General features: G+C 48.0%; 7 protein-coding genes across 7 annotated transcripts; 4 read left to right on the forward strand and 3 right to left on the reverse strand.

Moving 5' to 3' along the window:
- Positions 1-419: 419 nt before the first annotated feature.
- On the forward strand, positions 420-4,051 carry I303_103139 (uncharacterized protein; the record flags this gene model as incomplete). The annotated part of the gene is made up of 16 exons (XM_065968705.1): positions 420-648; positions 812-989; positions 1,123-1,266; positions 1,346-1,624; positions 1,753-1,838; positions 1,891-1,935; positions 1,997-2,287; positions 2,435-2,505; positions 2,568-2,694; positions 2,749-2,867; positions 2,925-2,955; positions 3,023-3,073; positions 3,136-3,425; positions 3,510-3,582; positions 3,676-3,772; positions 3,907-4,051. 16 exons carry the CDS (start codon positions 420-422, stop codon positions 4,049-4,051), a joined length of 2,256 nt encoding a protein of 751 aa, XP_065824777.1.
- A 406-nt stretch (positions 4,052-4,457) lies between these two features.
- I303_103140 (uncharacterized protein) lies at positions 4,458-6,350 on the reverse strand (the record flags this gene model as incomplete). Its single annotated transcript, XM_018406484.1, has 5 exons — positions 4,458-4,886; positions 4,957-5,216; positions 5,360-5,553; positions 5,699-5,931; positions 6,105-6,350. The coding sequence occupies 5 exons, from the start codon at positions 6,348-6,350 to the stop codon at positions 4,458-4,460; spliced, it is 1,362 nt and encodes a 453-aa protein (XP_018264978.1).
- Positions 6,351-9,119: 2,769 nt separating this feature from the next.
- Positions 9,120-13,227, forward strand: I303_103141 (uncharacterized protein; the record flags this gene model as incomplete). Its single annotated transcript, XM_018406486.1, has 8 exons — positions 9,120-10,244; positions 10,311-10,397; positions 10,482-11,086; positions 11,203-11,558; positions 11,658-11,917; positions 11,987-12,137; positions 12,203-13,092; positions 13,189-13,227. 8 exons carry the CDS (start codon positions 9,120-9,122, stop codon positions 13,225-13,227), a joined length of 3,513 nt encoding a protein of 1,170 aa, XP_018264980.1.
- A 1,002-nt stretch (positions 13,228-14,229) lies between these two features.
- Positions 14,230-18,243, reverse strand: I303_103142 (uncharacterized protein; the record flags this gene model as incomplete). Its single annotated transcript, XM_018406487.1, has 8 exons — positions 14,230-14,316; positions 14,389-14,830; positions 14,921-15,720; positions 15,788-15,953; positions 16,012-16,176; positions 16,231-16,340; positions 16,406-17,305; positions 17,371-18,243. 8 exons carry the CDS (start codon positions 18,241-18,243, stop codon positions 14,230-14,232), a joined length of 3,543 nt encoding a protein of 1,180 aa, XP_018264981.1.
- Positions 18,244-20,026: 1,783 nt separating this feature from the next.
- On the forward strand, positions 20,027-21,521 carry I303_103143 (uncharacterized protein; the record flags this gene model as incomplete). The annotated part of the gene is made up of 3 exons (XM_018406488.1): positions 20,027-20,297; positions 20,438-20,607; positions 20,832-21,521. 3 exons carry the CDS (start codon positions 20,027-20,029, stop codon positions 21,519-21,521), a joined length of 1,131 nt encoding a protein of 376 aa, XP_018264982.1.
- Positions 21,522-22,018: 497 nt separating this feature from the next.
- I303_103144 (uncharacterized protein) lies at positions 22,019-24,251 on the reverse strand (the record flags this gene model as incomplete). Its single annotated transcript, XM_018406489.1, has 3 exons — positions 22,019-22,524; positions 22,660-24,038; positions 24,133-24,251. 3 exons carry the CDS (start codon positions 24,249-24,251, stop codon positions 22,019-22,021), a joined length of 2,004 nt encoding a protein of 667 aa, XP_018264983.1.
- Positions 24,252-25,036: 785 nt separating this feature from the next.
- On the forward strand, positions 25,037-26,426 carry I303_103145 (uncharacterized protein; the record flags this gene model as incomplete). Its single annotated transcript, XM_018406490.1, has 5 exons — positions 25,037-25,066; positions 25,163-25,357; positions 25,612-25,791; positions 25,867-26,313; positions 26,400-26,426. 5 exons carry the CDS (start codon positions 25,037-25,039, stop codon positions 26,424-26,426), a joined length of 879 nt encoding a protein of 292 aa, XP_018264984.1.
- Between the last annotated feature and the right edge of the window lie 418 nt (positions 26,427-26,844).

A 26,844-nucleotide genomic window follows, 5' to 3' on the forward strand; every position in this document is an offset into this window, starting at 1 on the left:
CTAGTCGTTTCTAGGTAATATAATTATTTCTTCTCATTGATCTGTCTGATTAGTATCTATTTGTCTGAATATGCGTTTTTTAATTGAATGAATTGGATTGAAATGAAATATGCTCTCCATTGGCAACAGCGCCTGGCGTACAGTACAAGTGCCAAGTCAAGTTCGGGTATCGGTTAAACTGTACGGTGCACATAGCCGGTTGTACTTGTTTCGTCATTCGTTCGTACTTGTACTTTCAATTCAGATCATTTGCATCACCTTGGTCGTAGATTTGACCTTGTCTTCTTCTAGCATAGCACATGTAAAGATTATCACGAGCACTTGATCTTCATCGACCGAGAGTTTCATCGACCGAGAGTCAGCCTTGAGACGGCTGTGTATGTATTTGAGAAGGATTTAAATAGATACAGTTATTCAAGATGTCGACACGCATAAAATCTGTCTCCTCCCCGACAACCTCGACAGATGCCGTTCGGGTACAACTGCGTAGATTGTTAGATGTGTATCTGCAACATCGACCGTTAGTCCAGAAGGGACTGACGGCTGGATTCGTGCTTTATTGTATTGGTACGACGCTGGCGGCGTTGACTGGCCGGATGGGTGGGAAGGTGCCGAATACGGGAGGGGGCAGGGGGAAGAGAGGTAAAAGTGAGTCTTCTTTCTCCGCTCTTCGACTATGGATGGCGACACCGATAGCAGCGGAGAAGATTGTAGTGCTACTGATTTAACCTGGATCTGCGATGGGACGAGACGTCCTTGAGCTGTGGTCGGAGTATGTGCTAATTCTCACCAATGTGTGATTCGTGCGCAGATTCGAAGAATACAACAGCTTCCCCGAATGATCCGTTATTCCACATCCGCTTAAAAAGGCTTCTTAGGATAGTCATACCCAGCCTCAAATCCAGAGAGGCGGCGATGTTGGCTCTGCACTCGGCTTTTTTGGTCACGCGTACGGGGTTGAGTTTGTACGTAGCTGAATTAGATGGGAGGTGAGTCCAAGCGCAAATTGCGGATCACACCGAGGAGTGCACCGTATTTGATGGCTTGATGTCCATATGGCTCGGATTACTCAAAGGGCCAGTGACTGTGACTGTGTGCTGATGTCTCGAGTTGGGGTGACAGGATCGTCTCTTCCTTGGTGACCGCCCAGCCTGCCCTTTTCTTGATGAACCTTGCAAGATGGCTTTTGGTGGCTATTCCCGCAACGTATACCAACTCGATGTTGGAGTACTTGCAATCTGAATTGGGACTGGCATATCGTACCAGGTGAGTTCAGAAGATTACCCTTCGTTTCACATTGGGCACAGTAGCTCTTGCTGATCGTGGTTGGAACACCACTGGATAGACTAACTCAACATGCACTAAAAACATATCTTGATCCGATGAGACCCTCTCAACAACCTCCCGAGAAAACCTTGACAAGCTCACCCGACGAGAAGTCAGGTGTAGCAATTGAACCGGATCGAGATGCGCAAATATCGGGAGAACAGCTTTTCTATAAATTGGCTAACTTGGACGATCGGATCAAGAATGCGGATCAGTATCTGACAGTGGATATTCAGCAGTTCAGCCATAAGTTGGCGGAGATTTATTCGAATATCGCGAAACCTGTCTTGGACGTCATGTGAGTTTCGCGCTGCTCAAACTCCTTCCATTACCCATACTCCGTACTCCGAAATCCGTGCCCACTCCCAATCTAAGGAGGTTTGTCTATTCGGGTCTAGAATGAGACTGATCAAGGGGTATCTCTAGTCTGTATAATTACCAATTATCGCGCAACGTTGGCGCTGAGGGATTGGTTATCCTGACTATCCTCGTACAATCAAGTGCTGGACTTTGTAAGTCGTCTCATTTTAACGGATCTGATTTTCCAGCTGATGATTGACGCAGTGCGAGCAATCACACCTCCCTTTGGCACATACGCCGCACACGAAGGTGAGTATATCGCAATAACAGAGAGTGTCAAAAGTACATGACTGATATGAGACCATCCTAGCCAAATTGGAAGGAGAGCTGCGATTCACGCATTCTCGATTACTGGAATCAGCAGAAGAAGTTGCTCTGTATCACGGAGAAGAATTTGAGAAGAACGTCATTGAGCGTGGTTATTTCGCTTTGGTGAAGCATGCGAATAGGGTGCTGAGGATTAGGGTGTGGCATGGTATGGCTGAAGAGGGCGTGATCAAGTGGCTTTGGGGTAGTTTGGGTTTGTGCATCTGCGCGATACCTGTCTTTGCGGGTGAACTTTTGGGTATGAAGGGCGGTGATTTGGGAACGAGGACTGAAGGTAAGTCACAACGCCTCCCCCTTCCTCCCCCGTTCTTCCCCCTCCCTCCCCCCCCCCCCCCCATCCCCCAAGGGGGGCCGCCTCAGAAGTGAACAAGTGCTGTCCTGCATCTCCGTGATACGCGAAGCTGAATTGCCGGTTGACTAGGTTTCGTGACTAACCGAAGACTCTTGCTTTCATCGAGTGATGCGTTTGGACGGTTGATGTATAGCTATAAGGTCAGCTGAGTGAGGGGTTTTTGACTTACGAACTAAGAAGCTGACGTGTAGAGAAAATGCAGGAATTGGCGGAACTTGCTGGATATACCGCCAGAGTGTCAGATCTGTTTGATACGATGGAGGATGTAAAAGCGGGACACTATCAGAAAAAGTTGGTCAGTAGTACGAAAGTCGAGGATAATGCCAAGAGTGGGTGCAGAGATTTTTTCCATGTTATGGTGCTCCGCTCATACGGTTGAGCAGTGCTCCAAGGACGAGGCAAGATCATCGAATCGGATGAAATCAGATTCGATCAAGTGCCTTTGATCAGTCCGAATGGGGATGTGTTGGTCAAGTCGATGAGCTTTAACGTGGAACCAGGGGTGAGTTTACTCGTTGACTTGGACCAGACATAGCTGATTACTGATGATTTCATGTAGAAACACTTATTGGTAGTCGGACCGAATGGATGTGAGTTTCAGCTGCTAAGTCTAAGGGGTTCATGCAGGGGACGAGCAACTGATGTTACGTGTTGCAGGCGGTAAAAGCAGTTTGTTCCGTATTCTCGGTGGTTTATGGCCTGTTTATGGTGAGTTTGGGGAATCGATCAACGTACTTGATGTGGAGTTGCTGATATGAAGGATCATATAGGAGGAACGGTGTATAAACCACCTGCTCGATCATTTACGTACATCCCACAAAGACCTTATTTGTGTACTGGCACTCTACGAGACCAAATTATCTATCCGCATTCTCAAGTCGAGATGAAGGAAAAGGGGACGACGGACGATGATCTTTTGAAAATGTTGGATGTAGTTGAGATGGGACATATAGTGGAGAGAGAAGGAGGATGGGATGCGGTCAGAGAATGGAGAGATGCGTTGAGTGGAGGAGATAAACAGCGGATAGCTATGGCTAGGCTGTTTTATCATAAGCCGAAGGTGAGTGTGAGCATTACGATATGGAACAACGATGGGAGGTTTATTGCATTATGTCGTGGTGCTGATTGCGACTGGCGCGCGCAGTATGCCATCTTGGATGAATGTACCAGTGCAGTGACGCTTGAAATTGAAAAAATCATGTATGATCATGCTACCGGTGAGCGAGATTCGTCTCTACTTCATCGCTCATCTAGAGCTTGTCCGACGGGGGATTAGCTGATTTGTGTGATACACGATGATTGGTGTTTAGCACTCGGTATAACGCTCATGACTGTCAGTCATCGACCGAGTTTATGGAAATATCACTCGATGGTTCTGCAGTATGATGGAGCGGGAGGGTATATCTTGTGAGTGTGTTCTGTCCTTAGCGGATATCAGTCCCTTGTTCCCTTTTCACTGGGAAATGCACAAAGGATCGTCTGAATGCTTGATGAAACGATGAGGAGAAGCTGATTAGTCTTGCTTGTTATTTTGCATTTAGTACCGAGCTAGATGCAGAGAGGAGATTAGCATTACAAGAGGAGAAACAAGATTTAGAACACAAGTTATTGACTGTGCCGAAGCTGAAAGAGCGTTTAGAGGAATTGAGGGCTGTTAAAGCTGAGCGAGAGCGATTGGTTGTTTAGCCTTTGTGGTAGTGGCGTTGTATTGGCGCAGTTCAAGGTGAAGTTGTACCGCGCATTCGTATCTATCTTTGTATTTGTGCTCTGAATAGATGCAGTTAGTGTATGTATGGTATGTACTTCATGTTCCTCGTACAATCGAATCAACTCCACGGCCGATCGTAGTCTACGTAATACTGTGCGATAAGAAACATCGAAAGCAAGTCTTTTGGTTCTTTCGGTTTTACGATCCCTTGTCTTGGAATGTGATTGATCACATGGCCCCTTGCCATGCTTACCAAGACGTCAGAGCAAGAATGAGCACTCGTTCGACTGTGCGCAGGGTACGATAAGTCGCATGAGGAGCTACAACAGAAAAAGGCGATCGCTATGAATTTGATTTCTTCTACCTTACAAAAACCGTCGACACTCATTTCAACATCAGTCTATCGTTACATCGTTTCGGATCTAATGGCATGAACCCCTCCCGTTGCTCAGCATCACTCAACCTAGCCCGCCATTCAAGGATTCTTTGAGAGGTCTCTTCCACCCTCCTACCTCTCCTAGGTGTTTCTGTTGGCGCAGCTGATGGCATATTGGCGGGTTTCCGATTTTTGGGATTTTTGGGGTTGAGACGGGGGCGTTTAGAGTCTGGGTGCGGATCATCTTCTGCCGTCAGATTGGTCGCAATCTGGTCTTGTTGTACGGGCATGTCGTCCTCGTCTTGCAGACACCAAAGCCAATTTTCAATTTTTTCTCGTCGTTCGACAGCTTCCCATTCGAACCGTTGCAGCAGATTGTAAAGCTTGAGAAATGTACTTGAATCGCTAAGAGAGCCTACCAGTATCCGTGTTACCCGCTATGCTATTGTCAGCAATCAAAGACAGAAGACCATGACCTTCACCTTAATCTGAAGCGGAATCACTCACGATGTCGCAAACGTCGCGGACTGCAATGACGACCTCCACATTGTCGGAGCAGGTCCGTACGCCGTAAACGGTGTTCATCATGGGACTCAAAGGCATGCAGTCTCGCGGCCGCGTTGCTTCAGCTCGGGCATGTAGCTGAAAGACCAATTCCAACGCAATTCGAAGCGATGTGACATTCTGAAGGCGAGCCTTGTGAGCCTTCCCATTGCCGCCTTCCACTTCCATTAGGACGAATGGAAACCACATGGGGTCGAGAAGATCTGCGACCATTTGACATCAGCCCTGGGTGCCTCAATATGAACTTCCTTAGTCATGAACTACGCCGACGAATCATGACTAAATTCGCGAGGCTTTATATGCCGCGAGGCATCCTGTTGATGCCGTTGCTGACACTAATACTTACTGTCCGTAGCTGTCATCAGTACCCTTCGCTTTTGACAATATGCACGTATATCACATAAGAGGGCGGGTGCTTGACGATCGCATTTGATCTGTAGCTTGCTGGATGGTAGGCCTAAGAGAAGATCGGGCTTGACAAGAGCGATCCCATAAAGCCCCAGCCGGGACCGAGCTAACCTCACAGTTCCTCTTTGACAGCTGAGGTCAATGAAACCATTTATGGTCAGCTTGCGTTGATATTCACACCATCGAATAGTCCTGTTGACTACCGACCAACCACACCACTAACTACGCCGCAGACAATATTTCGGTACTCAATGACCTGATATCTCTGTCCACTCACGCTATTGCAACAGGTGGATCCCGGATACCCCCCTCATCCCCAAGAACAAGCTCTAACCATGATATTAGAAGCTTTTCCCATTCATCTTCGGTAGCGAATGTAATGCCCAATTCTCGTAGTCTGCAGAATCTTGCGTGCAGATTTGGACCAATTGCTTTCAGGCGTGCGTCTTGCGACGCAGCGTATACCTCTGGCCGAACTGAGTGAAGCGGTTGACCGTTGATGTACAACGGCTGGATTGACAATGGCATGAGCATTCCGAACTTGCGTAATTCTCAGGAGCGGATTACAAGCAAAGGATGTGGGTCGTGAAGTGACATGGATCGATTCAAGCAAGGCGAAGCACAGATACCAGACGCCGAGTAATAACGTGGAGTTTTGGATGTGATAGATGGTCTTCACGCACCATGTCAAGGATATCAACGAATTCGACATTCAACTCCAGGTTATCACGAATCTCTCTAAGCCATGTGTGCCAATGCTGTGGAATGGAATCCGGAATACATTCTCGTATTCCGAAGTTACTCGCGAGAAAAATGGCATAATCGGATTGTTCGGCAAGGGATTCCAATTTGATGCTGGACTGAGACGCTGCAGATGTCGAGCCGGTAGCTTCTGAGACGTCCGAAAGCTGTCGCGAGTGGCTGGACATCGTATGCAGAGCTGAACGGTCGAATTCGCCAACAGTTGTCCTCGTTTGGTATATCGAATAATCGCGGTGGCGAACAGCGTTAATAAGACAGGCTAGGACGTGATAAACCTCGTTCGACTTGAATGGCGAATATCGTTGGCAGGGCAAACTAGAGTCATCTGAGTCGAGATGTGTTTGAATGAATGATCGTGAGTCTCTGACGATGCAATGTCGAATGTAGGTGTAGAAGCGATGTCAAAAGTATAGTAGCATGCATGATTGACCTTTTGAAGTTGAATTATCTTATCCATCGGTTATCGTATCGGGTACGACATGTACTCTAAGTGGGACGCATTTATAAAATGACGAGATTTGATTTGACCCTTAATCAAACGTAACAACGTAAGGGATGCAATCGTAATGAGGTGTAATCCGAAGTACAGTTAAATTACAGTTGATTGGTAACAGGTAATAGGTAATAGAGTGGCATTTGGCATTTGGTTTCGGGTTGCAATTGGGGATTAACTGATTGCGCCACTACACCGTATTGGATTATTATGGATCGACGCTGACGCTGACGAATGCGGTTAATCGAGTAGGGCTGAGCGTGTGAGTCGATCCTATCTATCTATGGTGTTTGATATATAAGCAAATCATCTATACGAGTGTTACTATTTTTTTCCTTTCTTCTTATATTATACGTACATACTACATACACAAGACATACATTACATCTACCTCACTACTATCTGAATACATCTATCAACCAATCGATCAGACATATCTGCATTGATACTGCACCTGCAACAGACGTTTAACACGGTCATTTCAACGATCAATCGAGTAACCAATAATTAAGCTAAACCAACGAAACGACAAGCACACGACCCGACCCCCCTTCTCTAAGAGTCCTGCCCTTTACGAATACGCATCCATTGAACGATAGCATCACATCTCCACCCCATCGATCGGCAACGTACCATCAGGAATTAAATATATATAAGGAGTAGAATCAACGCTACAAATCCATTTGCCACTCACACACTCATCTTATCAACTCCACCTAATCACTTCAGATAGATAATCAATCATAATGTGAGTCCAAGTTACGAGTTACATGCTCCACACCTTCCATATCCTCTCATCGTCATCCCTCATGTCCTCCGTCGTGCGGCGGATGTATCGAATTATCATCATATAACACGATGTCGTGTAATACCTTATACCTTCCTTATTCAATTCAATTTGTCCTCAATCTGTCCTCCGCGCCGCATCGTCACATCCCATCGATTTGATCTGATTTGATTTGATCCAAACCAAGAATATATGCTGACAATTGCGATACGATCTCCAACGACAGGCCAGCCAAGAAACGATGCCAGTTCAAAGTCGTTTACAACATCCCCACTTCCCCGACGGAGGAAGGATCCAAGCCTGAGATGACTGCCAATCCGACGCAATGCCCTTCAGCCGCTCAACGGTTAGTAGGCGATTGTCCGCATTGTCAGAAATCGTTCTGCTCGGCACATAGGCAGCCTGAAGCTCATAATTGGTGAGCCACTTCATTCTTCTTTTCCACATCACTAAGCCACTCCCCGATCTCACATCGCAATCATATATGTCACTCCGACACATTCCATGCAATCGCTGTCTATTTTAGATCATCTTCATAGTTCCCAACATACCCAAATAGTCCATGATAATCATATTTCCATCATCTCGTGCTAATCTCAGCTTTACACCGCAGCTCCGGTATGCAGGCGTGTCGCGACGCAGCGTTCCAAGCCAACAAAGAACGTCTAGAGAAAGAACGGACTGTCGCTAGCAAGATTGCGCAAGCTTAAGTTTACCGTATCATGTCAACGTCGTTGGATCTGTCGATATACCAAGCATATTTCGACCCCATCTATAGAGGGAAGAGAGATCGTTTGTTCAGCTCAGTTCAGTTCAATTCAGTTCAATCCCCGATCTCATTTCCGTTTCCAAGTCGAGTAGCCGACAAATCATTAATCAAGTGTAATTCGTCATCTATTGTTTGTACAAGTGTTCGAGAATGAACGGCACGGCAGGAATATACCTTTTGTAGATCAGAGTATCAAGTAGCATGAATGCATGAATGGCTTTTCAAATTTACATTACGAGCGATGGCTAATTCCTTGTATGCTTCCAAGAGCTCTACATGTGTTATTCGAGGTATGGACTATGCGATGGACTGTAATTTTGTGGATGGGGATGGGGATTGTTCAGAGAGAAGTTGTGGTGGGGAAACGAGGATGTCACAGCACCGCATCATGGGGAAAGCAAACGCATTGATCATGGCATGTTGTGAAAGACGGGCTTTTCCGGTCGAATCGAGCCGATATCGATTGTGACTCTGTGAAGACCCTCATGCATGTGCGCAGGTCCATCGCCTAGAGCCTTGATGATCATGGGCGATAGTATGCGAAGCAGTGTCATAGCATAGGAAGTGTGAAGAGAGCTATGAATCATGAGACAAGAGAGTCGCGTCAAATTGCTTGCTTGCCGGCCGAGGGATGTTATGCTAACCAAGAATAAGACCTACGTCATGTCCGTTCAATTAGTGAAACCGCCGCAAAGCGCAAAGCACGTTCAGCTCATGACGATGATTATTGCATTTCGATAACAATCTCGCTCATCTTTTAAAGGTCATCTGTAACTGCAAAATACATTGGCTGCTGCTTGTCAACGTCGATATCGCACTCACACGGCACCAAGTGCATGATATTAGTAAATACAGCGTAGCACAACTCAATACTAGCTCGCTACGATATGTCGTCCTCAAGTCCGAATCCCAATGTACCATACAAACCCTACACACCTCGAAGACAACGCTCGACACGACCTGATCGACCATTACCGCCCCCTCCGCCCGAAGAGGATGTAGGAGCAGTCAATGCTTTCGACTTGGCTCAGCAATTCGCTTCTCCGCCTTCACCACCTCGAATACAGTCTTTATCCCTTAATCAGGATGATGGAGATCTTGATCATCCCCCTCCGCCGCCTCCGAAGACTGCCCCCTTGAATAGCAGTCTCCTACAGGACTCAAACCAACAAAGTGCTCGTCAGCAGCAACCAAACTCCGCACCTGCCGGTCAGACTCAAGCTCAAGCTCAAGCTCAAGCACAAGTTTCTTCTCAGCATCTCCATCCATATCATTCGACCCTCCCTTCTTCTTCTGATCCACCTACCACCCTGACTCCCTTACGAGCGCACTACCTGAAGAAAACGCTCGTCAACTTGCAAGTACAATACGAGCTGAACTTGATCACCGACCCTGTGCTCGGCGCAAATGCCTTGGGCTTACTTGGGGACCCGTTCGTCTTACCTGACTCAGCGAAGAAAGAAGCTTTGGAGCGGGTATCCGAATCCTCCAAATTGGAGGGTACAGCCATACGTCAAGGAGGGGATCTACCGTTCCTCCGATTCATGTTCCATCAATTCCTATTACCGTTTCCCTTTCTGGCGACGGCACCGCCCTCGTTCTGGGCTCAGAAGGTACAGCCTTTCCTCAGTTCCTTCCTCGCTACGACGGGGGTGTCGAGCCATAGTAATTCAACGTTGAGCGAGCAGGAGAAACAGTTCATGGAGAGTCTGATGACTAAAGAAGAACGAAAGGAAATTCAGGAGAAGAAGAAGTTGTGGATCAAGATTGAGAAACACCTGAGTCTGATGTTTGGGATAGGAATCAAGTTGACTAGTGGAGAAGAAGTAGTAAGAATCGGACAGAGTGAATTGAGACGCCTGGAACAGATCCAGGAGGAGAGAAGGAAGAAATGGTTAGAGAAACACCCCCAGAACCAGGCTGGCATGGATCCGACCCAAGGATTTGAGGTGAATGTCGTGGGAGTCAGAGTGGTTGTGGAGAAAGGACGAGTGAGGAGTAGATCACATGAAGTAAGCTACCAAAATCGACCAGAGTCACTTTGCTATAATTGACACGCATTCTATCGGTTTCTACAGGAATTCATCATCCGAACAAGACGCAATGGTGTAGCAGACGTGTTCGTGTCAAGGCGGTATGGCGACTTCAAACGGCTTGCCGACGAGGTAAGTCATTTCCCAGAGTGTAGCGATTCTAGTGAAAATTGAAAAAACTGACACGACACGCCATAACCCCCGTCTATACCACAGCTTCGACTAGCTTTCCCCGATTACCCGATACCACCCCCTCCGCCAAAGGACAAATCCGTCACTGCCGCTGCTGCGAGTCCACCGCCCACAGCAGGCTACAGCGCTTACAACCCCTTACGAATGATCTATGGCTCAGGTACGCCTGAGGCCTCTTCGAGCGGGTACAACACACCCCCATCATCAGCTGCCGTCCCAGACTCCCCTTCATCACCCACGACCGGGGGCACTACGCCATTATCAAGGGAGAAGAACCGACTGACACTACGAGCATACCTGACTTCGATATTGGGATTGCCCTTTGTGATCAACTCACCTATTTTGCGCTCTTTCTTGCTTTCGGCACCGACCACCTTGACGCCGCCGGAAGCGGTGGATTGCCAGAGAAGACTGGAAGCTGATGCCGTCCGAGAAGAGGGCAGACGGCGATTCAGAGTGGAGGCGGAGAAGAGAATCGAAGCCCTCCGAGAAGGTCTATCTCAATTCAAGGGCGATGTGCTGAGTAAAGAAGGGGGACTGAAAGGTGTTTTCGAGGTAGTCAGGAGAGTTGAGAGGGTCGAAGATCTGCCAAGGGCCGAAGCTAGTGTGTTGGAATGGGGCAGGATATCGTAAGTCCACACACATGAATACACCTTTCAGTCGAGCTGGAAAACTCGGATGAAGACAACCGATTCTTGATAGTGATTGAACACTGACCACCGTCATTTGGTTGATCACCCAACAGCCTCGCAGCTACGATCTTCCAGCTATTCGTGGCTTCCGATACCGCCTCGGACACCATAGCCCAGCTGAAAAGACTACACGGTCTCATGCCTTACTTCGTCTTGAAAGGGATATTGAAAATATCGAATCCAATGGCTATGATCCGAGGTGTATTGGATCTCTTCCTTGCAAGACCATTCGGTGGACAATCTCTGATACAAAGAATGTTCTCTTCGTCCCTCACCGAAGATGTCCGATTGTTACAGGAAGATATCGAAGCTGTGCAAGAGAAGATTGATGATCCGGTACTGTGTCAGAAGATCGAGCAGTATGCCAATGCGCCATTTGAGATCCAAGAGATATTCAGGAAAGATGCTGGTGAGTCATTGTGCCGCCGGAATGTTTCGGCTTCGCCATCGTGATCAAGCCTACAGTGTGAGCTCTTATAGTGTGCTGAGATTTCCGGCCTCCACACAGCGCAAGAAGGCATAGATCTACTGGTTACAATTATCCGATCGCCTGATATGCCGACTTTGTCACGACCGCAATTCCAACGAGTGGCCAAAGCTACAAGAGCATATCACGAGTACAAGTCCGCACAAGCTGAATTGGATGACTCGGACGATGACCTTGGACCCGACAATGAGGATGCATGGCTCTACGAGGATTTGAGTGTGTTGCTGAAGCTATGGATCAGAAAGAGGGAGAAAGAAGGACTGCTGGCTTTGATTTTCGAGGTGAGCAGGACAATTTCACTGCAACACGACTTATATATCGCCAAGTCTGATACTAATATCCGCATCCAGGGTGTGACTGCCGAACTGCTCAAAGATATCATCACCATCTTCTATGCACCCCTGGCGACCGTGTACAAAGCAGCAAGTATTGCAGATTCGCTTGGCGATTTACAAGCATTTATCAATGATATGATACGCACGGTGGAGCAAGTTGAAGAGCGTGAGCGTTGCCATCGAAACCGATTGACTGTGAATGACTCTCACATTGCTTTCTTCACTTTGCAGTATCGCAAGAAGATCCTCAGAGGACTGTACAAACCTTCATCGACCTCGTACAGCGACACGAGCAATCCTTCTATTCTTTCGTGCACAACGTTCATTCAAAAGGTCAAGGCCTATTCGATTCTCTGATGGGCTGGATCGAACTGTTTTTGACGTACGCTCGGACCGGTCTTCCCCAATCTATAGATCTGGAATTCATCTTGCCAGCCTCAGAAGAAGCTCGAAGGGCAGTAATGAAAGAAGTAGACTCTGTAGCGGAGTATCATTACAAGTTGAAAGTCGCGCACGAGGAGAAGATCCGTCGTCGATTCCGATCGGCTGCTGCGGGCGGTAGTGGCACCAATCCCGACGGTGTAGTAGATGAAGAAGCGGCTTTACTGGACAGCGTGATGGCGTCGCTGAGTATCGGCGAGACGGCTGTAGCTGAAGGGGGGGAGATGGCGGATGAAGAATCGGAAGAAGAAGATCAAGAGGAAGACGAAGAAGATGAACAAGCTTTGAGGGATTTCGAAGAAGACAATAACGATAGATATCATAACGAAGAGGACAGTGAGAGGTCCTCCCTTAACTCTGCAAACCTGCAGGTGAATTCAGAAGACAAAAAACATGGTCATCAACACAGAAGATCGATAGATCGAATTAGGAATTCACTTGATTTCAAACGGAAACCTGCTACAACTTCACCTGATCCCGAGACTCAAAATTCCAAGAGAGATCCGACAAATGAACCTGGCAGACCACCTCGCTCGCCTCATGTGAACAGTCCGACTCCCCATCAGAGTGCACATACACACACGCATAGAAGAAGAAAGAGGAACGACAAGAATGAGAATTTCTTGATACCGCCTGAAACTAAGGCTATACAGGAATTAAGACCGATCTTCGTGGAAATTGTAAGTCGCTGCCACATTAGGTTGCCTTGAAAATCAGGGCTCAGGATATCGTCTGAATGGAACAAATACTGATCTCTGAGTGGATTTGTTGTTTAGTTACGCCCGAATTTGCGAGTGAGACCGCTGAACAATTAAATTGGTCGGGACGACTCCTCAATATGATCCGGTTTATCAAGCGTTCTTTTAGTCTTCGTTTTGGTTTGGATCGGATAGATCGACCTTGTTATTCGAGCAGATCGACATAGGCACTACGGGTTTTCTCTCGAATACCTCATTGCCAGTGCGATTGCGATTCCTCTCTAACTTTGTATCTTGACACTGAACGTTACATCAGGATAGAATACACCCATAATTATACTTATCAATGCTATCATCCTCTCTGCGCAGCGCCGTCTAATTAATCTAAAAGCTGTAAAAACGTCAGATGTGCGATATGAGTATATGACTAACGTTGGATAGCAGCCCTGGGCGAAATATTCGTCACTGAATGGAAAAAGCAACTGAACAAGGTATCGATCGTCATATCTCAAACACCAAATTCCCCACTTCCAGTGACTAGTGACTAACATCCATTGTCACTTGATGGTAAATGCATAATTCACGCATGCCATTCGTATCAGGTACATCTCGAACCGATTCCCCTTTGAGATAGGATAATACCAGAAGACAAGTACGAATACAAATACAGACATCGTCCGTCATCCTGATCGTGCACTTTCCTGCTTGTTCTTCGATGCCAATGAGTGTAATTAATGTCGACAATTCGAGATGTTGATTTGGATGCCAAGTTATCAGATGAAGAGTCGAGTTGATCAGATCTTTCGTGCATTCTCTTTCTTGCTTGTATACATCTACTTCTACTTTCTGGTCTACCATGTTGGTCTGTTTCGTCTTTTGACGTACATATGCATCTGCGCGAATGTGAATAGAAATATGTATGTGAAAGCGTGGCCGGGTGCGTGTTTGATATCGTTATTATAGGTTACGAAGCAGAGAAAATCGTTCTCACGATGTGTTGAAAGGCGAACGTAAATTTGGATGCAACATGCAATACAAGGTATCGTGCGAAAGAGAAAAGGCAAGGAAAATGCTGTAATGTGTTGTGATGAAAATTAAGGCAAAGAAGGCTAGTATCGATCAGATCCCTGTGACCCTCTTGATCGTGCTTAGCCATTGATCTTTCAGTTCGCTCGAATCGGCAGTATACATGTAAGTCGTGCCAGCCTAAAAATGACAGTTGCATCAGCATCAGCTCTGCATTTTGTGGGTAGGTGAACTACTCCGGTCGAGGCTCACAGTTTGCACGACAAATGCCTTTGATCCTTTATCTTGCACATCAATCACCTTATTAGAAATACCACTTGTCCCACTACCGCTACCGCTACCGCTCCCTTGCTGAGCATGTTGGTATTGATTGATAGTACTGCCATTAGAGAGTGTTGAGTGATGCGTAGCGTTCGAAGGTCGAACCACGAATACACATTCTCCTTTCACTCTGAGACTGCTACTGCCATTTGATTGATCATCTGCAGCTCCGGCCGAAGCAGTCGATGGTGTATGTGTAGGGATGGCGGTGTCATCTTTGACTGTGATGAGTCTTGGGAAATCCGTCAATATCAGGTATCGCCTCTTAAAAGCTGGCATCAGGAATGCCGGGAGGTGCAATGAAGGGGATGAGGTTCTGGCGGATATCGAGGACGAGAATACAATTCTTTCGTTCGAGAGCAACAACGAGGACCTGAGACCAGAAGAAAAAAGAATGAGCATTCACGTCCAGGGTGTCCGGCTCAGTGTGAATGCAAGTCTGAGCGAGGACGCAATGACTTACCATCTACTATCATCTGCAAATTGACCCAAATTCAATCTCTTGGATTCCCCGTTGGCCAGTCTAGAAGGGACGATTGGAGCCGGACTACCAGATACAGAGACCGGCGTTCCACTCGCACTGGAAGCTTGGCTTCCCATCATGATCCGCATCTCTTCACTTCTCACACTCGTCCTGCTCGTCCTGTTCGACCTGATTCCAGGCGGCACAGGTGAATGCCCATGCCCATGATTACCTATCCGCATCGATTCCAGCCATCCGGTCAACGCTGATCGGTTCCCACCCGAGCTGGAACTTCCATGAGACCATCCTCTGCTCTTCCTCTCGTCTTTCCCGCTATGGTGGAAATAAGACGGTTTGGGAGGATCCAGCTGTTCGGCAATATCAATATGCGGTCCATCGACAGGCGAATATACCACAGATCGATCCGGGTAATCTACGTTCTGAACAGCGTGGGCCGCTGCATGTCGATCGAAACGAGGTTCTTTCGAATGATCAATCGAATTTGCTTCGCCGCGGCCTTCGCCTTCTTCATCTCCGGCTCCGATGGGCGGATGATCTTGCTCCTCATCTTCGTCGTCCTGATCATACTCGAATCCGCCATCCGACACCTCGTCTGCATCGTCAAATACCGCCCAGAGATCCGAGTCTGGTGCAACATTGGCGAGGGTTGTTACGGGCTGCGTCAGACCAGTGGAAATAGGCGGAGCGGGGACGGTCCAGATACTTGTGAAATCTGTAAGAGCGAAGAAGGGGTGAGACTTGATGTCATGCACGGAAGGACGTTGTAATGGGTCAAGGTTCTGAGCCAAACGAATGATCAGCATGCAGGTCCTTGAACTCGTGTAACAAAGAGCTTTTACGACCTACCAGTACCATTTCAACCAGTGCTTTGGCATCCTCGTCGAAACCTTCAGGAAAATCCATCTCTCTTTTCAAGATTTTCTGGAAGATGAGGTAATCGGTAGCTCCCCTGAAAGGGGGTTTGCCCACCAGGAACTGGTACAGTATACATCCGAACGCCCAGATGTCCGATCTGAATGTATACTCTGATAAACCGAATGTAATGCTTGGTCGCAAAAGAGTCGACTCACGCAGCCGAAGCAGGCTCATTCCGCAAGACTTCGGGACTGACGAAGTCCGCTGAACCAACAAATGATCTTTTCTTCCCGTCGTCAATAACTTCTTCCTCTTTGTTCAAGAGTTTAGCGGATCCGAAATCCGTGACTTTGATCCGCATGTCATCATCAAGCAGGATACTAAAACCACAGATGAGCTTTCGGCACAAATTAGTCTGGCCTGGTAATGCTCACTTTTCAGGCTTGAGATCACGATGCACAACACCCTTCTCGTGCATGAACTCGATAGTATCGATCAATTGCGCAGAGTAGTATTTGGCAGAAGCCAGGTCAAGCGATCCGAACTGTTCCGCAGTATCATGGTCAATTGCCGAATACAGGACAAGGAGATTGCTACAGCCTGACTCACTTTCCGTATGAAAGTCGCCAATTCCCCATTACTAGCCATATCAAGCACGAAATACAGCGAGGTGCTATCGTTGAAAGTGGAATGTAGCCTAATTACACCTGGATGAGCTTGGCCCATTTTTCCTCCGCTTGACTTGACAGATCTTTCGGATGGAGCTTGCGACTGTCTTCTTTTCCTGGGAGTTTGACCTTTGGCTTCTTTCGATAATCGTGGCTGATCATATCCGATGACTGGACTGCCCTGGATGTCTGGGGTTGAATAGCCCGTGTTTGGCGGCTGAGGTGTATCATCCACTTTGGACGAGTTGCACTGCGGCGGTGTTCGTGCGTCACTCTCAGACATCGAGGTCGGTTCTTCTTTGACCGGTGAAGGGGGTCTAGACCTTCCATCCTCGGAATAAAGGACCTCTGTCTGCTCTGGTACCATATCCGGATGTTGTTCCAGTGTCCTACTTGGTCGTCTGCCATGAAAACCCTTCATGACAGGGGACAAAGGTGCATTGGACAAAGGCGATGAAGAAAGAGTACTATCGGTGGTCACGATCGAAAGTCGATCTTTATTGTGGCCCGCAATCACGGTTGCTGAAGAATCCTTTCTTGCTGTTCCCGCCGCACTACCGATACTTGCAGCGGACTTCCGCCGGCTAGCAGTACTAGGTGTTCCTCCAGAGGAAGAACTCGACAGTCCTCTGCGATGACCACGTGCAGCCGTCGGCGAGGTTGTCGCTCGGGGAGTCGATAGTCTGACCAAAGCATCCCGTTCGATCATTGCGTATTTGACCTTTTTCTCCTGGACAAGGTGATGTTGATTTATTATCTTGATAGCGTATTTCCGAGGAAGTTTGGCGGACGACGGAGAATGGTTGGATGAAGAAGACGAAGCCGCTGTAGCAGCAAAAACCTGTGCAGAAGCAAAAGATTGTTCAATGAGAAGCAATTTTCTACGCAAGGATGAGTCTGACTTACCGTACTGTAACTGCCCTGACCCAATTCCTCGCCCAGTACGAAATCCCTAATACTAGGCTTCTTCAGTTGACCCGAACTTGTATGCGAATGGGTAGACACTTGACTCTGCCTTCTCTCCCTGTCACGCTCAGCCGACCCGCTTCTCCTCATGTGTGGCCAATTCGGGCCTGCATCAACACTCAGCGTCCGTTGTTTGCCTCCCACCAGTCCAGGCGCTCTCGGTGGATCTGCAGGCGATGAAGGTGCAGTCAAATGACCTTCTCTGCCTCTGACAGGCGACGATGCATGGGAAGGGGGCGTATTCGATCGAGTTTCCTGATTCAAGGTATCCATCGGATCGAGCGATATCGTTACTCTCAAAGGACCAGGCGATGTCGGATCTTGTTGTGTGGGGTACCTGGGTGCGCGAGGGGTAGTTGGCGATAATCCTGACGGAGCTAATGGTGTATCACGGACAGAAGGAGGGGAATGTGATGGACTAGTAATGATATGCTGAGGTGTCGCTCTTCCTGATCGAGGCCCATTCCTACCCCATCCCCTTCCGCCGACAGATCCCAATTCTGGTCCACCGTATCTCCGAGCTCCAGCTGGAGTATGACCGACGTCGCTTTCCGTACCGCTCTCCGCTCTACTTGGCAGCTGAGATCTGCTAGTTGTTGCAGTGGAAGTCTCTATGGGCGGCGGTCTCATCGGGGCGGCTTGAAGAGAGGATGTGGAAGATGTGGTAGCGGTTGATCGAGACGAAGATGTCGAGGCATTTCGATTGATCGAGGGCGAAGATAGCCGAGGAAAGGTGGGGTAATTGGTAGGAGGAGTAGGTGGGGACGATGTTGGTGGGGTAGGCACAGGTGATGGTCGTATTGCGGTTGTCATGCTGAATCAACAAGACAAGATGGATGTAGAAAACAATGATGAAGCCTCAGCGGATGGCAAGGATATATCGGCGTAATCTTCACGTCGTACTCGTTTATGATGTTTGGTTTTGAGGCGATGATGTAAGGCTAGAAGCGATGTGATGTTTATGAGATTACAATATTCGACCTCCTTTCATGACTTTCCATTATCCCGTTTGATTATATTATAGTTTTCGCCCCGTTCCGGCACGGCACAAACCGGATTCCAGCAAATGCTTCAATGGGGTACAGCCTGAGCAAAGTTCCAAATCGAGTCAGTGATGTTGTGGTCATTCACAAGATATCGGTCGTAGTGTCGTCAAGTGATTTGATGCAGTATTCAACGTGTTCAACTATTATGATGATGGAATAAGAGCAGAATGATTGGGTTTTCACCGATTACCGACAATGATCGGGCTGTATGTATCACAACATATTGAGTAGGATGATCTATCTGTGTATCTCCAAGACCAAGAGATGGTAATGTCGTGTTTCTGTCACGGTCAAGCAGATGGCTAGTAAAGTAAATTTCTAACAAAGACTTCTTTGATGTACCATGCTCATGTCGTAATGATGGGGATTCTTCCGAGTAAGACTTCAAGTTTGCAGAGATGAGATGATCTTCATGTCACGTGTTGTGGTACATATTGGATCGGACCGGGGCCTGGATTTCTGGGTCTGAGCCCAATTGCAAAAACAACGCCAACAAATTAGCGCCGTCTTGTTTGTATCCTGTGTTTGTGTTTTGCGTGTGTTCCCCGCAGTTCAGGCACGAGGCGGTACCAAAAGAACAAACCGATCACACCATCAAACCCATAGGGCCTATTTAGACGGCCTTCCGTGAATTTGTCAAGATGATATACTGCAATCACGCAGGGAGACGAAAGCCAGTGCTCGGGATTCGATGAATATGCACACCGAAAATGAAGACACCCTTGTGAATAATAGCACGACTCCGATGACAACGCGTCGTGTTAACACGCGCATCGAGACATGCCTACCTCTCGGTCTGGGTCATCCCAGACTATTCAGGCTGAGGACGCGAATGGACCCCCTCAGATATCAGTATCAATATCTGACAACTCACAGCGCCAACGGCACATTCTGTACTAGCCCTCGTCTTGACAGGACCAGTGAGGATGGAGTTCCCTCCGAGGGACCGATCCTTCGAAATCTGGACTGATGGAATGAGAGCAAGATGAACCCCCTTAGCTCTACAGCTCCAACCAGAATGACGTGGCTGTTATACAGGGAGAATACTATAGACGTTCTCATATGTACCTTCGTACAGCTGAAGTATCTAAACACTGACAGAACAGGTACAGAGAGAGAAAGAGAAAGCAATGATTGTTTGTGTCGCAGCGGAGTTACAATATCGTCCACTCGACATGGCAGACGATCAAGGACTAGCCTGTCTTCAGCTGTCTTATAAGCCTGTTTTCGGTCTGAGGCGATCTTGCTTGCTTTGCGACAGCAAGAGTCCTGCAGCCTGTAGAGCTCACGTTGACTGTCTATGGTCTACCCGGAGTTAGGGGTTAAGCACGCGGGTTTTATCGTTATCTATTCGTCAGATGTCGTGAGATCATACAATCTCGGTCTTATCCGATGCTCGGAATGAGGACTTACAGTCCTTTGTAGTATGGAGGGCGACTAGACATATATATATATATATATATATAGGTAGAGCCAAGCACAATCCCGTCATCCCGTTTTTCATCCGAATCCTCTCAATCTGAAAAATCGAAGCACATCGTATGGCCACCATGGTTGGGACCTCCCTCAGTCTGTTGGCCGTTTCCGCCTTGACGATATTTCGCGTCGGCGTACATTCCGCACCACTCGCAGACGATCAACTGGTCTTTCCCCCTTCCACCTCTCTGGCGGAGAACACCCTCAACGAAGGTGTACAATTAGTCGATCCGCCCAAAGGACATATCAACAGGACATTACCCTCCGGAAGGGAGTACGTATTGTTCGTTCCGGAGGGGTATGATCATAGTGTGGATCATCCCGTGGTACTCAGTTTCCATGGTGGTGAGTCTCAGTCTAGATGACCCTGTCTGTCTATATGTCATGACAATCCATGTGTTCGTGTTTTCGTGTATCCGTGTACTCAAAGGGACCCACTTGTTGAAGGATAAATCAACTCATCCTGCCTGCTTCTCGTACCGCAGCCGGAGGAAATTCGTCAAGACAAGAAATTATCACACAACTGACTAAACCCGGGCTTCGCATCGACGAAAAACCGTTCCTTAGTGCCTTTCCTCAGGGAGTTGACAATGAGATCTGGGGTATGAAACATATTTGGAGGGGAGCGCCTTATGCAAATCAGAGTGTTGACGATGTGAGTGCAGTCGAAGTTGACCTCAGTATCAAGTTCAATATCGTAGTGCAAATTTCTACCCGGTGATCCGATTATTCATCTGCAGCTTCCTCTTCTCTCAAAATTCACCTTTCTCTTGACCTTGTTCCTCTCTACCCTTCCCGACCCGTCATTCAACTTAAAACATCACACGGCTGCTCACGTTTGCCCACAGACTTGCATTCTAATCTAAAACCTATGAACAGGTCCAATTCGTCAAAGATATACTAATTGACATCTCTTCCAACTACTCAACCGATCCCTCGCGGTACTATGCATCCGGCAAAAGTAATGGAGGTGGCTTCACCTCGTTATTGGCATGCTTACCAGACACTTCCTCAATCTTCGCTGCTTTCGCACCTGTCTCTCCGGCATTATATCAAGAAGCGTTATCCTTCGCTGGGTGTTTCCCTTCGAGGGCAGTACCTATACTGCATTCGCACGGGGTCGAGGACGACGATACCCCCTTCGAGGGGCGGAGTAGGCATGAGAATTGGCCCTTTGGCCCCGAGCCGCACGTTAGGAATTATCGACAGAGATGGGCCTTACGAAATGGACATCCCAATCATAATCCCTCCGAGTCGTCGAACTCAGTCTCAAGCTCAGACCTGAAATCCACAACGGGGGAATTACCCGAACCAAACGAAGTGTACCACCCGCACCCGAATACGACGGAGGAACGCTGGACGCTGGGTAAAGCAGAAGTGATAGCTCTAAGCGTAGGAGGATTGGGGCATTCCTGGCCTTCAACAGAGGGATTGGATTTAGCTGGACGACCGAATAATGTAGCCAATTTCAATTTCACGGGTCAGCATTTATTACCGTTTTTCTCGAGACATACTTTACCTAAAGAGTTTTTGGTCAACAACAAACTCGTGCAGGAAGGGATCAACTAATGCAGGTCCATCGACAAGTAGATTCATGAGCCAGTCCTTGTTGAAGGATAACGCATAGAAACCGCTAAACCGATAGAAGAAGATAGAAGTCATTCGTAAACCATAACTGCAATCGTGAATAATCGTCAATGCATTTTGTGCTGCTGAAAATATGTATAAGTCCTGTATGATTGAGAGACATGCTTGTACTACAATCTCATCCTCTGTGAGCAGAAGCTAAGATGCGTAATGATGCTTCTATGGAATCAACGTGCCGGAATGCGATAGGTCTGTCCTTCGAGTCCGAATTCGATCCACCTTCGATCTTTGTCTTCCCGGTCGGGCCAGTTGAGAGGCGCATTGCTACGACCCAAAGACGAGGTCCGTCTTGATCCGCCCATGATAATGTCGGGGCGGGATAAATTCATATGGCGGCCCGCTTGCTCATTGCCCATATTTTGGGGCCTCATCCCTCCAACCAGGAGCACCAGGAGCACCAAGAGCACCAAGAGCTACAGCTATCCCAGCCTTATCCTTCCATCAGGATCCACCAGCCCATTGCCCGCCGCATAAATCTCCAGCCGCTCCAACTGCCCTTCATACCCTTCTAAGAGCCTACTAACCCACCCATTTGCCGGGAAAGATTTATGCCATTGATTATGTAGATGGAGGGACCATACTTGTCCTACACGCTCTTCTAACTCCTCTCTCCCTCTCTCAGAGGGCGAGTCAGAATCCCATTGTTTTCCTGCAAAAGTCGGGGGATCTGCCAAGAAGGGATCTGGGAATCGGTTATCCGTCCTGCAATTACGCGGATCGGCAAAACACCAGGGTAAGACGCCGAACGGTCTTATGTGTTCCGCTATCAACGCTCTGTGCAATTTCGAGTACAAGTGTGATCCCCAAGTGAATGTATTCGGTTTCGGAAAGGGGGAAGAGGACATTAGGTGGAAGGCTTCGCATAGGTACGGTGATTTCTTCTCGAAATGCATCAAGGCGCCATTCAGTGAGAAGTAGGGTTTGTCTATTTGACCACGCCCAAGCAGCCATAACGATACATCAGTTTCATCCCATCTTTACTTCCAACATCGTGGCCAAGTGGGTCAAACGAATTGGGATAAGGAGTAGAAGTGATAAATTCATGAATCTATGGACTCACCATAACAATCCCACTGAGTGACCCACTCTTCTTCGATCAACGGATGAAGATCCCTAGTCAGAATCTGATCCATGTCTAGCCAGATCCCTCCGAAGTGCCAAAGAACCAAGAGCCTAATCGCATCTCCGTCCACCCAAGCTTTCTCATCGAATATCCGTCCGGTCGCTACAGCTTGGGAGTCCGTCCCTGTCCCCGAATTCAGAATCCCTTCCAGATCCGTGTTCTTCGTCAGACCAGCCATATCCACTTGTTTGACCTGCACAAACTCGCCCCATTTGACTAAGAACGGCTTCAGCGTTGGATTGTCCTCTAGCACAGTCTTCCCGTTCGTCCATAGGATCAACTTCGAGTGAGTCAGGGGCTGGGTCGCCAAAAAGCTGATTAGGGTGACCAATTGCCTTGAACCGAAGGGTATCAAATTTGACCTCCAATAGGTATGATAAGTCAGATACTCCAATTCTTGCGTCGGATCAGGCTGGATCGTCGAGGAGAAATCGTAACAGCTCATGCCCCTTTTCAGCGATATTCCGGGATTTAACATATTCCTCTTGGGTTGAAGGTGTTTCGTCAAGTTGTATTCAGGTGAGATGTGTTCAGGTGCAAAGCACCCTTTCAGTTTTGGGATTGTATCTTTCTCGGCTTTGATCCATTTCTTGTTGAAGACCGAGAATTCAACTTGGATTTCGTATTTCGACCTCCATATCTTCAATCCCCACAACAGACTCCCTAGTAGCAACAATCCGACGAGAATTGAACGTAATGTCGACGATGCTGATTTTGGCCTATAAGTATGTATTCCACCACTACTACCACTGCCGCCGCCGCCAGGCCACCATCTCATAGGCCAAGATAACGATGTTGATAATTTCCTTCTCCTATGAAAAGGCAGACTGAACGAGCTGCCTCTCCCTCGACTTCCCTTCTTGGTCCGTATTTTGGCTGAGTGGGAATTGGGGTCTCCATCTTCTTCAGACTCAGCTTCAACTTCTACTTCAGTCTCTTTCCTCCGTGATCTGGCGTATGAGGTCGATGCATATGCTGAAGCAGACGCAGAGGAAGCGCCGCTTAGTCCAGAAGGACCGGCTTGAGCATATCCGTTCGAGAGGGGAGAAGACGATATCCTAGAAGGGGAAGCCGGAGTATCTATATCCAGTATGGCTGAGCTCGAACGGTGTAGAGGTTGGTTCAATGCTTCTAGAGATACGTTGGATCCCGTCGTATGTAAAGACGGTTTGACGATAGTAGACCGCCGATGGGGTATACCGGGCACGAATGCCTCAGAGCCCTGAGACGGAGGAGTATGTGTGATGATTGCAGGACCTGATACTGGCTGATCATCGCTTGAGGATAGCGAAGGGCGCGAATTTGTATTGGTGTTCCTACATCATGTAGTGAATGATTTCAGCTGTATCCCTATCATTTGAGCCGTGATCGTTCCTTGTGAAACGCAGAGATAAGACTCTGGTGACTTACCATTCAGTGCTAGACCATCCTTGTTGACTGCTCTCGGCGTCTGATGCAGAACGATCATCGTCCTTATGAGCCATGTAAGATTTCATTTGGCTCGCTTTCCATGTGCCATGATTGTCCATCGTTTTGTTCTTGCCTCGAGGCCCGAGCTTGGACGAGGCTGGACCCAAAAGAGAGACTATGTGATCACTGTCACTGGCGTGAAGCGTATGAAAGATGGTGGAAAGTGATGATTATATGTGATTCCTCAGCATGTTGATTTGGTGTAACTCCGTATGACGAGCGTGATTCTTGTTTCGTTGAGAATTGGATGGATTGGATGGATTGGATGGATTGGATGGATTGGATGGATTGGATGGATTGGATGAAATTTGGTTGCCATGACCATAACCGCAATTGCGCAGTTCAACGACGACATCATAAAGCTTAACTAATCCAATTTAGCGTAATACCAAGAAACCACGTGCATCAAGTTAGATCTTAAAGGAAGACTGAAATAAAGAAGATATAAATCGCCACACGCAAGTGAAACATGGGAAGGATCCGGTTAATCCCGAGGAGCGGGTTAGACGTACCGGAGTTATGCAGGCAGGCAGCCGTGTATGGTGTGTATGGTGTATGGTGTGCTGGTCCCTGAATATGACAACTGTTGTCATAGGATCATAGGATCAACTCATCATCCGCCCAACCACATCAATCCATCCCCCAACAACCAACATTTCATTTCGATACTACTTCATCCTTGCCACCTTTCCCAACTTTCACTTTTACAAGTAAACAACCTCTAAACCACCTCTTTACTCGTCTACCTCACGCGTAAATACCTCCCTGTAAGCTCCATCATGTCCTACCAGCTGCAGCAGAGTTGTTGCTGACGCGTATTTCTATTTGTTCGATGGTAGTCACAATGTCTCAAGCTGTTCCCCCATCTTGGAAGGTATGTTGTGTCCTGGCCCCTTGCTTTTCATCATCTCGATATCTATACCTTGACTATCCGAGCACAAGCTGATAGAGTCCGAACTCTATTCTATAGGATCTCGGTAAATCCTCCTCCGACCTCCTCCTCAAGGATTACCCTATCCAAGGTACTTCCCTCGAGGTCAAGACCCTCACTCCTTCCAACGTCGCCTTCAAGGTTGCCGGTATCAAGGATGACAAGTCCGGTGCTATTGCTGGTGACATCGAGGGTAAATACGTCGACTTCAAGAACGGTTTGACCTTCACCCAGGTGAGTACTCCACGCATTCTGAAGCGTCAGTGGTATTAGGTGGAAGAGTCGGGCGTATATGAAGGAGAGGATTGTGAACGCGTCTGATCTTAGTCGGAATGAAATTCCAACTCTACCCGTCGTGGACATCCCTTCTACGCTACGACACAGCACACCTCATACTGCACACCTTCCAACACCCCATTCTTTTCTCTTGACGAAATAAAGTCTGCGGTTTCTGTTCTCAGTGCTAACATAACAACCCCCTACACTAGGCTTGGACCACCTCCAACCTCCTCAGAACCCAACTCGAGCTCGAGAACCAAATCGCCAAGGGTCTCAAACTCGACTTGGCCACCACCCTCAACCCCGCCAAGGCTTCCAAGTCCGCCATCTTGACCGCCATCTACAAGCAACCTTCCCTCCACACCCGAGCGACCGTTGACCTTTTCAAGGTGAGTTTGTCGGCCTTGTGAACCGCAGTCAATTCCGGACGTTCAGCTAAACGGACCGTTGTATCTCTGCGTTAGGGTCCCACTTTCACCGCTGACACCGTTGTTGGCCGAGACGGTTTCCTCGTTGGTGCCGAGGCCTCTTACGACGTCCTTTCCGGAGCTATCACCCGATACGCCGGTGCCGTCGGATTCTCCGCCCCGGAATACGCCATCACTTTGCACGGTCTCGGTAACCTCTCCACCTTCGCCGCTTCGTACTACCACAAGGTCTCCAAGGACGTCGAGGCCGGTGCCAAGGCTGTCTACGACACCAAATCCACCACCGGCGGTGTCTCGCTCGAAGTCGGTGCTAAGACTTACCTTGACAACGCTGCCTTCGTCAAGGCCAAGATCAACAACGCCGGTGTCCTCGCCCTTGGTTACACCCAAGCTCTCCGACCTGGTGTCAAGGCCTCCTTCGGTCTCGCTGTTGACACTACCAGACTCAACGAGCCCACTGCCGGTCAAGCCGCCCACAAGGTTGTAAGTGCTATCAGTCTCCCACCTGACCGCTATGTGAGGATGCATGTGACTGATCTGGCTTTCCCTACTTGTTCACTTACTCACAGGGTGCTTCTTTCACCTTCAACGCTTAATCTGGATATGGGAACATTGTGAGAGGAGAGGATGGGAGAAGTAACATATCAAAAAAAATAGTAATTATTACATGGGATGATTATCAAATGCAACTGTTTCTAACGGGCACTGTCTGTTCTCTCAGCCTATTTCCATTTGTTCATTGATCCTACTTCATCATGGCTGCACAAGATGATCTTCTATCGCAGCGTATGATCATTGGAGACACTTCATCACCAATGAGATCAAGCAGTGGACATTCTGCTCCAGATATTTGTATTTGCGGGTGTTATGTTAATTTCCGGATGTGGCATTTCCTTGAATGGTTAAATCGTGACGTGGGCTCAAGGCTTTGGGCGCTCAGTCGCAGTTGGCGTGATGTTCTCCTTTCCTTTCCTTTCCTTTCTTTGAATTTGGGGATCGTACTCTTGAGTATCA

The sequence above is a fragment of the Kwoniella dejecticola genome, chromosome 3, assembly GCF_000512565.2.
Source record: "Kwoniella dejecticola CBS 10117 chromosome 3, complete sequence".
NCBI classification, from domain to species: Eukaryota; Fungi; Basidiomycota; class Tremellomycetes; order Tremellales; family Cryptococcaceae; genus Kwoniella; species Kwoniella dejecticola.